This window comes from Pleurodeles waltl, unplaced genomic scaffold (genome assembly GCF_031143425.1).
Source record: "Pleurodeles waltl isolate 20211129_DDA unplaced genomic scaffold, aPleWal1.hap1.20221129 scaffold_210, whole genome shotgun sequence".
Lineage (NCBI taxonomy): Eukaryota > Metazoa > Chordata > Amphibia > Caudata > Salamandridae > Pleurodeles > Pleurodeles waltl.
The window spans coordinates 126697-139151 of record NW_027149916.1 but is presented as its reverse complement, the minus strand read 5'-3'; the positions used below and the strand labels follow the sequence as shown (position 1 = coordinate 139151).

The 12455-nt window shown below is 54.4% G+C and overlaps 5 protein-coding genes across 5 annotated transcripts; 4 read left to right on the top strand and 1 right to left on the bottom strand.

The window, feature by feature from the left end:
- Positions 1-1582: 1582 nt before the first annotated feature.
- Positions 1583-2491, top strand: LOC138274917 (histone H1-like). Its single transcript, XM_069219037.1, has one exon. The coding sequence runs from the start codon at positions 1769-1771 to the stop codon at positions 2471-2473; it is 705 nt and encodes a 234-aa protein (XP_069075138.1). The 5' UTR covers positions 1583-1768; the 3' UTR covers positions 2474-2491.
- Positions 2492-2858: 367 nt separating this feature from the next.
- On the top strand, positions 2859-4782 carry LOC138274918 (histone H3). Its single transcript, XM_069219038.1, has one exon. It carries the CDS (start codon positions 3233-3235, stop codon positions 3641-3643), a length of 411 nt encoding a protein of 136 aa, XP_069075139.1. The 5' UTR covers positions 2859-3232; the 3' UTR covers positions 3644-4782.
- LOC138274920 (histone H2B 1.2-like) lies at positions 4310-4741 on the bottom strand. The gene has a single exon (XM_069219040.1). The coding sequence runs from the start codon at positions 4739-4741 to the stop codon at positions 4361-4363; it is 381 nt and encodes a 126-aa protein (XP_069075141.1). The 3' UTR covers positions 4310-4360.
- Positions 4783-4918: 136 nt separating the features above from the next.
- LOC138274919 (histone H2A type 2-C) lies at positions 4919-5556 on the top strand. Its single transcript, XM_069219039.1, has one exon. It carries the CDS (start codon positions 5085-5087, stop codon positions 5481-5483), a length of 399 nt encoding a protein of 132 aa, XP_069075140.1. The 5' UTR covers positions 4919-5084; the 3' UTR covers positions 5484-5556.
- Positions 5557-6101: 545 nt separating this feature from the next.
- LOC138274921 (histone H4) lies at positions 6102-6603 on the top strand. Its single transcript, XM_069219041.1, has one exon. It carries the CDS (start codon positions 6236-6238, stop codon positions 6545-6547), a length of 312 nt encoding a protein of 103 aa, XP_069075142.1. The 5' UTR covers positions 6102-6235; the 3' UTR covers positions 6548-6603.
- The last annotated feature ends 5852 nt before the right edge of the window (positions 6604-12455 follow it).

The following is a 12455-nucleotide window of genomic DNA, read 5'->3' as shown; positions in this document are numbered from 1 at the left end:
CATTAGGCTCCAAGGGGGCAAAGTCACTACTTCTACCCAGGGCTACGGAGCTCCAAGTAGGGTAAGATTCCAGGTTTTCCCCCTGGATGGAAGTGGAGAAAAAAGAACACTTTACGTGCTTTTAAACTGTACACAAGCACCCTCACAGTGCCAGCAGTGAGCCTGCAATGTCCCTGGCCCATTTGCAACCTTCCAGGCTGCTATTTTACACATTATGAGTGTTTCAGCTCCAAGGGGGCAAAGTCACTCCTTCTACCCAGGGCTACGGAGCTCCAAGTAGGGTTAGATTCCAGGTTTTCCCCTTGAATGGAAGTGGAAAAAAAAAAGAACACTTTACGTGCTTTAAAACCGCACACAAGCACCCTCACAGTGCCAGCACTGAGCCTGCAATGTCGCTGGCCCATTTGCGACCTTCCAGGCTGCTATTTTACACATTATGAGAGTTTCAGCTCCAAGGGGGCAAAGTCACTCCTTCTACCCAGGGCTGCGGAGCTCCAAGCAGGGTAAGATTCCAGGTTTTCCCCCTGGATGGAAGTGGGAAAAAAAGAACACTTTACGTGCTTCAAAGAGGTACACAAGCACCCTCACAGTGTCAGCACTGGGCCTGCAGTGTCCCTGGCCCATTTGCAACCTCCAGGCAGCTGTTTTCGACATTAGGCTCCAAGGGGGCAAAGTCACTCCTTCTACCCAGGGCTACGGAGCTCCAAGTAGGGTAAGATTCCAGGTTTTCCCCCTGGATGGAAGTGGAGAAAAAAGAACACTTTACGTCCTTCAAAACTGTACACAAGCACCCTCACAGTGTCAGCACTGGGCCTGCAATGTCCCTGGGCCATTTGCAACCTTCCAGGCAGCTATTTTACACATTATGGGTGTTTCAGCTCCAAGGGGGCAAAGTCACTCCTTCTACCCAGGGCTACGGAGCTCCAAGTAGTGTAAGATTCCAGGTTTTCCCCCTGGATGGAAGTGGAAAAAAAACAACACTTTACATGATTCCAAAAGGTACACAAGCACCCTCACAATGTCAGTACTGGGCCTGCAATGTCCCTGGGCTCATTTGTAACCTCCAGGCAGCTATTTTACACATTATGTGTGTTTCAGCTCCGAGGGGGCAACATCACTCCTTCTACCCAGGGCTACGGAGCTCCAAGTCGGGTAAGATTCCAGGTTTTCTCCCTTGTATGCAGGTGAACAAAATAATAGTTTACATGGTTAAATAAGGTAGGCAGGCACCTTCACTGTATCAGCGGTGTGCATTCAGTGAGTTTGGCCCGTTTCTATCCTCCTGGCTCCTGTTTCCCCTCTCGCTGGGCACACGAAGGCTTGTGTTATTTCTGCAGTTTATAAAACGTTGTTTCACGGGTGCCAAGAACCCCATTGTGGTGCCCCACGAGTCATTCGGTACAGAAGCACGCTACGATTGATATGCTATCTTTTCTGACCACAAACGTTAAGACTGTGTAGGTGAAAATGGGCTCGTGGACAAAGTTTTCTGACACAAAGGCATCAGCCATCGGAGGAGTGTGGAGTCTACCAGCTGACTAAAAGCCGGTGGCAGCGCGCTGAAACGAGAGGAGAGCACGCATAGGAAAGGGATGAAGTTGGGCTTCTTTTGATGTATAAATGAAAGCCCAGTTCTAACGTTTACTGTTTTAAAACATAGATAATCTGATGAGAGGAAACACAAAAGCCAGCTCGGAGCAGAGAGCCGAGTGTGCCGCGAACAGCCTCCCCTCCTGGGGACCAATCAGGAGGTGGCTCCTCCCTATATATGCGCGGAGCTCCGGCGGGAGGGACATTTCTCATCTGTGCTAGCGCCTCGACTCTCTGTACCATGGCTGAAACCGCTCCAGCTGCCGCGGCCCCTCCCGCTGAAGTAGCCCCCAAGAAGAAGGCGAAGAAGGCGGCGGGGCCGTCTAAGGCCAAGAAGCCCGCGGGACCCAGCGTCGCCGAGCTCATCCTGAAAGCGGTCACCGCCTCTGCCGAGAGGAAGGGGGTCTCCCTGGCGGCGCTGAAGAAGGTGCTGAGCGCCGACGGCTACGATGTGGACAAGAACAAGAGCCGCGTCAAGGCCGCCCTCAAGGGCCTGGTCAGCAAGGGCGCCCTGGCCCAGCTGAAGGGCACCGGCGCCTCCGGCTCCTTCAAGGTGAACAAGAAGCAGCTGGAGGGCAAGAAGGCGGCCAAGAAACCAGCGGCCAAGAAACCAGCGGCCAAGAAAGCCGCCCCGGCCGCCAAGAAGCCCAAGAAGGCCCCCGCGGGGGTGAAGAAGAGCCCGAAGAAGGCCAAGAAGCCGGCGGCGGCCAAGAGCCCCAAGAAGCCCAAAGCTGCCCCGGCCAAGAAGGCTGCCAAGAGTCCCGCGAAAGCAAAGGCGGCCAAGCCCAAGGCAGCCAAGAAAAGCCCCGCCAAGGTGGTGAAACCCAAGGCGGCCAAACCCAAAGCAGCCAAGCCCAAAAAGGCAGCGCCCAAGAAGAAGTAAGGGCTCCTGCCAGACACTGCGAACACAAGGGCTCTTTTAAGAGCCACCCACCCGGTCTAGAAGAGAGCCTGTTCACCCCCCAGCCCCGCGCACGCCGTGCCCCGCTCCCCAGCCATAAACGGCACCGTGAAATCCCGGCGCGCCTCTCCGCGCTCGAGCGCCGCGTGTGATCTTGGGCGGATGCTCGCACGGAGGTTATTATAACTCCTTGATAGTTTTAAGGCTAACTATACGTGTGGGAGGTACTAGACCTCGGTGGATGACACATTCGGGTGATTACGTGTGTGCTTAGCCGCAAACACTATGTCCGAGGCGGACTGGGAATAGTGTCTGCTTGAAGCAGACGAGTGTGCGCCTTAAATCCGTAGGAGGTAACGGCGTGTGCCAGGGTGACCAAAGGGGCTATAACACCGTGGGCTTGTCCCCCGCAGGTGACCGAGACGGGGAGGGGGTGACTGGTGGGGCGGCAGCTAGCCGGGGGGGCAAGGGGGAGAAGACCTGCCCAAAACGCGGGCTTTTTCGGCTCGGGGTACATCAACCAATCGGGGGGCTGCTTTCCATTTTGACCACATTTCATTGGCTACAGACAGCCACGAGCCGCCTCTTCAGTGAGTAACCAATCCTTGCTATTTCCAAACTTGGGCCCGTGGTTTCAACCAATCAGAGCAGCCCTCCGTCTCCCAGGGCATAAATAGGCCTCTGTGCGAGGCAGGCCCCATTCCTTCTCGCACGCCGCGCAGAGAAAGCTCCGTCTTCGCCATGGCCCGCACCAAGCAGACCGCCCGCAAGTCCACCGGAGGGAAGGCGCCTCGCAAGCAGCTGGCCACCAAGGCTGCCCGCAAGAGCGCGCCTGCCACCGGAGGAGTCAAGAAGCCTCACCGCTACAGGCCCGGGACCGTGGCTCTCCGCGAGATCCGCCGCTACCAGAAGTCCACCGAGCTGCTCATCCGCAAGCTGCCCTTCCAGCGCCTGGTGCGGGAGATCGCGCAGGACTTCAAGACCGACCTGCGCTTCCAGAGCTCGGCCGTCATGGCCCTGCAGGAGGCCAGCGAGGCCTACCTGGTCGGGCTCTTTGAGGACACCAACTTGTGCGCCATCCACGCCAAGAGGGTCACCATCATGCCCAAGGACATTCAGCTGGCCCGTCGTATCCGCGGCGAGAGGGCCTAAGGACCGACCCTAACCGACACCACATATACCACAAGGGCTCTTCTAAGAGCCACCACCTTGTCACGTAGGAGCTGTTCATATCCGTGTGTTGTACACGGGGGGAGGCGGGGGCGAAAGGAAGGTGTTGGTAGGCACCGGTACTCATTAACTCATACCGGCACTCGGAAAGCAGAGCGCCTCCTTTTCATATGATAAAGTGCTTTGTTTGGCAGACGGGTTGTGCAGCGACCGGCACCTCGCAAGCCGGGGCTGTGTGGTGTCTGTGCTACTTTTAAACCCCCGGTAATCTTGTCCGGCTTCAGCAGAGGGAGCGCCTGCTCGGGGGCGACTTGTAGCCGCTCTCGTCTCCCTTGGTTTTTAAGTACGAACGGAACGTGCCCCGTGCAAACTTTACACACTTCTCCCCTAACGTGGAAAGCAATAGCGGGACCGTCCGTGCGGGTCAAACGCTATTACATTACAGCGCTTAGTGACACTTTATCCCCAACAAAGCCTGTTCACATAGACGTTTTATTAGGAAGGGCGCTCTGCTCTACCGTCCCTCGCTCTGCTGCAGGCCCCGTCAGAGCGGGACCTAATGCGCACCACACTACGCTTCATTCATAAGACACGCTAAGGGTACCTCTTCACCGATAATATCCGCACAGCAGCTCTTAGAGGAAAAAGTGTTGGCCCTTAAAAGAGCCCTTGTGTTAATTGGAGATGTGCCTCGAAGCCTTACTTGGCGCTAGTGTACTTGGTGACGGCCTTGGTGCCCTCGGACACGGCGTGCTTGGCCAGCTCTCCGGGGAGCAGCAGGCGCACGGCGGTCTGGATCTCCCGGGAGGTGATGGTGCGCCGCTGGTTGTAGTGAGCCAGGCGGGAAGCCTCCCCGGCGATGCGCTCAAAGATGTCGTTGACGAAGGAGTTCATGATGCCCATGGCCTTGGAGGAGATGCCGGTGTCGGGGTGCACCTGCTTCATCACTTTGTAAATGTAGATAGCGTAGCTCTCCTTCCTGGTCCTCTTGCGCTTCTTGCCGTCCTTCTTGGGCGGCTTGGACAGCGCTTTCTTGGAGCCCTTCTTGGGAGCCGGCGCGGACTTGGCTGGTTCAGGCATGATCGACACTGGGCAGGCGCTCGCTGTGCAATCAGGAGAAATGCGGAAGCTGCGCCCGGGCTGCTGTACTTATAGGCTGGGCGTGTAAAGCAGCTGCTTGTTCCATTCTCCGTTCCCATTGGTAGGCACAACCGGCACCCCCTCCGTCCTCATCTTAATACGCGCCTTTCACTTCTGTAATTCTGATTGGTGGAGTAGGTTATTCCTTCCTCCAATGTGGGCCTCAGAGCTTAGCGGGCAACCAATCAGAGACGACCCGAAGTCTTTATATGACCGGGGTCCGGAGCACGCAGGGATAGTCTCTCTGTCTTCTTAGCCCGAGAACCTACAGCAGCTGCTCGCCATGTCTGGACGCGGAAAGCAAGGAGGCAAGGCCCGCGCTAAGGCCAAGACACGCTCTTCCAGAGCCGGACTGCAGTTCCCTGTGGGCCGTGTGCACAGGCTGCTCCGAAAGGGAAGCTACGCCGAGCGGGTCGGCGCCGGTGCCCCCGTCTATCTGGCTGCAGTCCTGGAGTACCTGACGGCCGAGATCCTCGAGCTGGCCGGCAACGCGGCCCGGGACAACAAGAAGACCCGCATCATCCCCAGGCACCTCCAGCTCGCCATCCGCAACGACGAGGAGCTCAACAAGCTGCTGGGCAGAGTCACCATCGCCCAGGGAGGCGTCCTGCCAAACATCCAGGCCGTGCTGCTGCCCAAGAAAACCGAGAGCCACAAGGCTGGGGGCAAAGCAAGCAAGTGAAGCGCCGCAGCCTCCCTTACGAACCACCGTATAAATACATTATAAACACAAGGGCTCTTTTCAGGGCCGCACACAGATTCCATCAAAGAGCTTATCCCTTCTAAGTCTCACTTTTGCCGGCTTCTTTAAATTCAGCGCTCGCACCTTCGCCTCACCGGGCGGCGTGTCCGACCCTCCGGCGATGCACGTGAATAATGTTAACACAGCCGCTAAGGCTACCTTGCGGTCCATACTTTTTATTCATGTTTATACATATATATTTTTCAGTTTGCGGGCACGCCGCTACCGGGCGCGGGGTGTGAACGTGTGCATGTTGTGGCTGCACGCACGCAGCGCGGTGGCGCCGGGGAGGGCTTCGGTGCGCTGGCCCCATTGAGACATTTGAGAGCGGTCGGAGGGGGACCCCGGGTTAGGGTTGCTTCAGGCCGGAACAACCAGCGAGGGGCTGGGGTGCTTTGCACCGTTCCGTTTGCGTGGCCTGAACGCCGGTGGCGTGTGAGGAGGGAAGAGCAGAAGCTGCGGAGCCCGCCCGCCCGCAGGCGAGCCCAGGACAAAGGGGCGCTGGGAGCCCGCGCTTTTTCAAACGGCAGCGGCCGCTCGGGGCCCGCTCTCTGCAGAGGGCGGGCCGGACAGCGGCTCTCCCGCCTCTCGGCCTCACACGTCAGAGGCTCCCTCGCCGGTCCGCAGCTGCTCCATATAAGCAGCCGTTCTCGGGCTGCTGCTCGTATTTCTGCTTCGACCGAGAAGAGAGCATGTCTGGACGCGGCAAAGGAGGAAAGGGGCTCGGCAAAGGCGGTGCCAAGAGGCACAGGAAGGTGCTCCGCGACAACATCCAGGGCATCACCAAGCCCGCCATTCGCCGCCTGGCTCGCCGCGGCGGTGTCAAGCGCATCTCCGGCCTCATCTACGAGGAGACCCGCGGTGTGCTGAAGGTTTTCCTGGAGAACGTCATCCGGGACGCCGTCACCTATACCGAGCACGCCAAGAGAAAGACCGTCACCGCCATGGATGTGGTGTACGCCCTGAAGCGCCAGGGACGTACTCTCTACGGATTTGGCGGTTAAACACCACTCGCCGAGAACGCACAAAAAAACAACCTAAAGGCCCTTCTGAGGGCCGCCCACTGGATCATAACAGAGCTGTGTGTATACGACACCATTTTATTACATTTTCCCTGCCGGGTTGGGCTGCTCTCCAGGCCCATACCCAATTTCTTTACACCTTCCCGTATTTTCGACTATTAAGCCCCCACAGGGTGGGGGCTTACAAATGCGGGTAAAGAACAAAAAGTCGAGTTATCCCGGCCGGCTGGCACTCCGGCCATCTGGTCGCACATCACGCTGAGCCATCTGGTTGCACACGTGGCCGACCAGATGGCCGGAGTGCCAGCCGGCCGGGATAACTCGACTTTTTGTTCCTCACACGCTTTTGTAAGCCCCCACACTGTGGGGGCTTAATAGTCGAGAATATGTGTACATGTTTCCTTTTTCAGCTCCAAGGGGGCAAAGTCACTCCTTCTACCCAGGGCTGCGGAGCTCCAAGTAGGGTAAGATTCAAGGTTTTCCCCCTGGATGGAAGTGGGGAAAAAAAAAGAACATTTTACGTGCTTCAAAACCGTACACAAGCACCCTCACAGTGCCAGCACTGGGCCTGCAATGTCCCTGGCCCATTTGCAACCTCCAGCCTGCTGTTTTCGACATTAGGCTCCAAGGGGGCAAAGTCACTCCTTCTACCCAGGGCTACGGAGCTCCAAGTAGGGTAAGATTCCAGGTTTTCCCCCTGGATGGAAGTGGAAAAAAAAGAACACTTTACGTGCTTTTAAACTGTACACAAGCACCCTCACAGTGTCAGCACTGGGCCTGCAATGTCCCTGGCCCATTTGCAACCTTCCAGGCTGCTATTTTACACCTTATGAGTGTTTCAGCTCCAAGGGGGCAAAGTCACTCCTTCTACCCAGGGCTACGGAGCTCCAAGTAGGGTAAGATTCCAGGTTTTCCCCCTGGATGGAAGTGGACAAAAAAGAACACTTTACGTGCTTTTAAACTGTACACAAGCACCCTCACAGTGCCAGCAGTGAGCCTGCAATGTCCCTGGCCCATTTGCAACCTTCCAGGCTGTTATTTTACACATTATGGGTGTTTCAGCTCCAAGGGGGCAAAGTCACTCCTTCTACCCAGGGCTACGGAGCTCCAAGTAGGGTAAGATTCCAGGTTTTCCCCCTGGATGGAAGTGGGAAAAAAAAGAACACTTTACGTGCTTTAAAACCGCACACAAGCACCCTCACAGTGCAAGCACTGGGCCTGCAATGTCCCTGGCCCATTTGCAAGCTCCAGGCAGCTGTTTTCGACATTAGGCTCCAAGGGGGCAAAGTCACTCCTTCTACCCAGGGCTACGGAGCTCCAAGTAGGGTAAGATTCCAGGTTTTACCCCTGGATGGAAGTGGAAAAAAAGAGAACACTTTACGTGCTTCAAAGAGGTACACAAGCACCCTCACAGTGTCAGCGCTGGGCCTACAATGTCCCTGGCCCTTTTTTAACCTCGTTTTACACATTATGAGTGTTTCAGCTCCACGGGGGTAAAGTCACTCCTTCTACCCAGGGCTACGGAGCTCCAAGTCGGGTAAGATTCCAGGTTTTCCCCCTGGATGGAAGTGGGAAAAAAAGAACACTTTACGTGCTTCAAAGAGGTACACAAGCACCCTCACAGTGTCAGCACTGGGCCTGCAGTGTCCCTGGGCCCATTTGTAACCTTCCAGGCAGCTATTTTACACATTATGAGTGTTTCAGCTCCAAGGGGGCAAAGTCACTCCTTCTACCCAGGGCTACGGAGCTCCAAGTAGGGTAAGATTCCAGGTTTAACCCCGGGATGGAAGTGAAAAATAAAAGAACACTTTACATGATTCAAAACGGTACACAAGCACCCTCACAGTGTCAGCACTGGGCCTGCAATGTCCCTGGCCCATTTGCAACCTCCAGGCAGCTGTTTTCGACATTAGGCTCCAAGGGGGCAAAGTCACTCCTTCTACCCAGGGCTACGGAGCTCCAAGTAGGGTAAGATTCCAGGTTTTCCCCCTGGATGGAAGTGGAGAAAAAAGAACACTTTACGTGCTTCAAAACTGTACACAAGCACCCACACAGTGTCAGCACTGGGCCTGCAATGTCCCTGGGCCATTTGCTACCTTCCAGGGAGCTATTTTACACATTATGGGTGTTTCAGCTTCAAGGGGGCAAAGTCACTCCTTCTACCCAGGGCTACGGAGCTCCAAGTAGGGTAAGATTCCAGGTTTTCCCACTGGATGGAAGTGGGGAAAAAAAGAACACTTTACGTGCTTTAAAACCGCACACAAGCACCCTCACAGTGCCAGCAGTGAGCCTGCAATGTCCCTGGCCCATTTGCAACCTTCCAGGCTGTTATTTTACACATTATGGGTGTTTCAGCTCCAAGGGGGCAAAGTCACTCCTTCTACCCAGGGCTACGGAGCACCAAGTAGGGTAAGATTCCAGGTTTTCCCCCTGGATGGAAGTGGAGAAAAAAGAACACTTTACGTGCTTCAAAACTGTGCACAAGCACCCTCACAGTGTCAGCACTGGGCCTGCAATGTCCCTGGCCCATTTGCAACCTTCCAGGAAGCTATTTTACACATTATGGGTGTTTCAGTTCCAAGGGGGCAAAGTCACTCCTTCTACCCAGGGCTACGGAGCTCCAAGTAGGGTAAGATTCCAGGTTTTCCCCCTGGATGGAAGTGGGAAAAAAAAGAACACTTTACGTGCTTTAAAACCGCACACAAGCACCTTCACAGTGCCAGCACTGAGCCTGCAATGTCCCTGTCCCATTTGCGACCTTCCAGGCTGCTATTTTACACATTATGAGTGTTTCAGCTCCAAGGGGGCAAAGTCACTCCTTCTACCCAGGGCTACGGAGCTCCAAGTAGGGTAAGATTCCAGGTTTTCCCCCTGGATGGAAGTGGAGAAAAAAGAACACTTTACGTGCTTCAAAACTGTACACAAGCACCCTCACAGTGTCAGCACTGGGCCTGCAATGTCCCTGGGCCATTTGCAACCTTCCAGGCAGCTATTTTACACATTATGAGTGTTTCAGCTCCAAGGGGGCAAAGTCACTCCTTCTACCCGGGGCTACGGAGCTCCAAGTAGGGTAAGATTCCAGGTTTAACCCCGGGATGGAAGTGAAAAATAAAAGAACACTTTACATGATTCAAAACGGTACACAAGCACCCTCACAGTGTCAGCACTGGGCCTGCAATGTCCCTGGCCCATTTGCAACCTCCAGGCAGCGGTTTTCGACATTAGGCTCCAAGGGGGCAAAGTCACTCCTTCTACCCAGGGCTACGGAGCTCCAAGTAGGGTAAGATTCCAGGTTTTCCCCCTGGATGGAAGTGGGAAAAAAAAGAACACTTTACGTGCTTTAAAACGGTACACAAGCACCCTCACAGCGTCAGCACTGGGCCTGCAATGTCCCTGGCCCATTTGCAACCTTCCAGGCAGCTATATTTCACATTATGGGTGTTTCAGCTCCAAGGGGGCAAAGTCACTCCTTCTACCCAGGGCTACGGAGCTCCAAGTAGGGTAAGATTCCAGGTTTTCCCCCTGGATGGAAGTGGAGAAAAAAGAACTCTTTACGTGCTTCAAAACTGTACACAAGCACCCTCACAGTGTCAGCACTGGGCCTGCAATGTCCCTGGGCCATTTGCTACCTTCCAGGCAGCTATTTTACACATTATGGGTGTTTCAGCTCCAAGGGGGCAAAGTCACTCCTTCTACCCAGGGCTACGGAGCTCCAAGTAGTGTAAGATTCCAGGTTTTCCCCCTGGATGGAAGTGGAAAAAAAAGAACACTTTACGTGCTTCAAAACGGTACACAAGCACCCTCACAGTGTCAGCACTGGGCCTGCAATGTCCCTGGCCCATTTGCAAGCTCCAGGCAGCTGTTTTCGACATTAGGCTCCAAGGGGGAAAAGTCACTCCTTCTACCCAGGGCTACGGAGCTCCAAGTAGGGTAAGATTCCAGGTTTTCCCCCTGGATGGAAGTGGGGAAAAAAAAGAACACTTTACGTGCTTTAAAACCGCACATAAGCACCCTCACAGTGCAAGCACTGGGCCTGCAATGTCCCTGGCCCATTTGCAACCTCCAGGCAGCTGTTTTCGACATTAGGCTCCAAGGGGGCAAAGTCACTACTTCTACCCAGGGCTACGGAGCTCCAAGTAAGGTAAGATTCCAGGTTTTCCCCCTGGATGGAAGTGGAGAAAAAAGAACACTTTACGTGCTTTTAAACTGTACACAAGCACCCTCACAGTGCCAGCAGTGAGCCTGCAATGTCCCTGGCCCATTTGCAACCTTCCAGGCTGCTATTTTACTCATTATGAGTGTTTCAGCTCCAAGGGGGCAAAGTCACTCCTTCTACCCAGGGCTACGGAGCTCCAAGTATGGTAAGATTCCAGGTTTTCCCCCTGGATGGAAGTGGAGAAAAAAGAACACTTTACGTGCTTCAAAACTGTACACAAGCACCCCCACCGTGTCAGCACTGGGCCTGCAATGTCCCTGGGCCATTTGCAACCTTCCAGGCAGCTATTTTACACATTATGAGTGTTTCAGCTTCAAGGGGGCAAAGTCACTCCTTCTACACAGGGCTACGGAGCTCCAAGTAGGGTTAGATTCCAGGTTTTCCCCCTGGATGGAAGTGGAAAAAAAAGAACACTTTACGTGCTTCAAAACTGTACACAAGCACCCTCACAGTGTCAGCACTGGGCCTGCAATGTCCCTGGCCATTTGCAACCTCCAGGCAGCTGTTTTCGACATTAGGCTCCAAGGGGGCAAAGTCACTCCTTCTACCCAGGGCTACGGAGCTCCAAGTTGGGTAAGATTCCAGGTTTTCCCCCTGGATGGAAGTGGAGAAAAAAGAACACTTTACGTGCTTCAAAACTGTACACAAGCACCCTCACAGTGTCAGCACTGGGCCTGCAATGTCCCTCGGCCATTTGCAACCTTCCAGGCAGCTATTTTACACATTATGGGTGTTTCAGCTCCAAGGGGGCAAAGTCACTCCTTCTACCCAGGGCTACGGAGCACCAAGTAGGGTAAGATTCCAGGTTTTCCCCCTGGATGGAAGTGGAGAAAAAAGAACACTTTACGTGCTTCAAAACTGTGCACAAGCACCCTCACAGTGTCAGCACTGGGCCTGCAATGTCCCTGGCCCATTTGCAACCTTCCAGGAAGCTATTTTACACATTATGGGTGTTTCAGTTCCAAGGGGGCAAAGTCACTCCTTCTACCCAGGGCTACGGAGCTCCAAGTAGGGTAAGATTCCAGGTTTTCCCCCTGGATGGAAGTGGGAAAAAAAAGAACACTTTACGTGCTTTAAAACCGCACACAAGCACCTTCACAGTGCCAGCACTGAGCCTGCAATGTCCCTGTCCCATTTGCGACCTTCCAGGCTGCTATTTTACACATTATGAGTGTTTCAGCTCCAAGGGGGCAAAGTCACTCCTTCTACCCAGGGCTACGGAGCTCCAAGTAGGGTAAGATTCCAGGTTTTCCCCCTGGATGGAAGTGGAGAAAAAAGAACACTTTACGTGCTTCAAAACTGTACACAAGCACCCTCACAGTGTCAGCACTGGGCCTGCAATGTCCCTGGGCCATTTGCAAACTTCCAGGCAGCTATTTTACACATTATGGGTGTTTCAGCTCCAAGGGGGCAAAGTCACTCCTTCTACCCAGGGCTACGGAGCTCCAAGTAGGGTAAGATTCCAGGTTTTCCCCCTGGATGGAAGTGGAAAAAAAAGAACACTTTACGTGCTTTTAAACTGTACACAAGCACCCTCACAGTGTCAGCACTGGGCCTGCAATGTCCCTGGCCCATTTGCAAGCTCCAGGCAGCTGTTTTCGACATTAGGCTCCAAGGGGGAAAAGTCACTCCTTCTACCCAGGGCTACGGAGCTCCAAGTAGGGTAAGATTCCA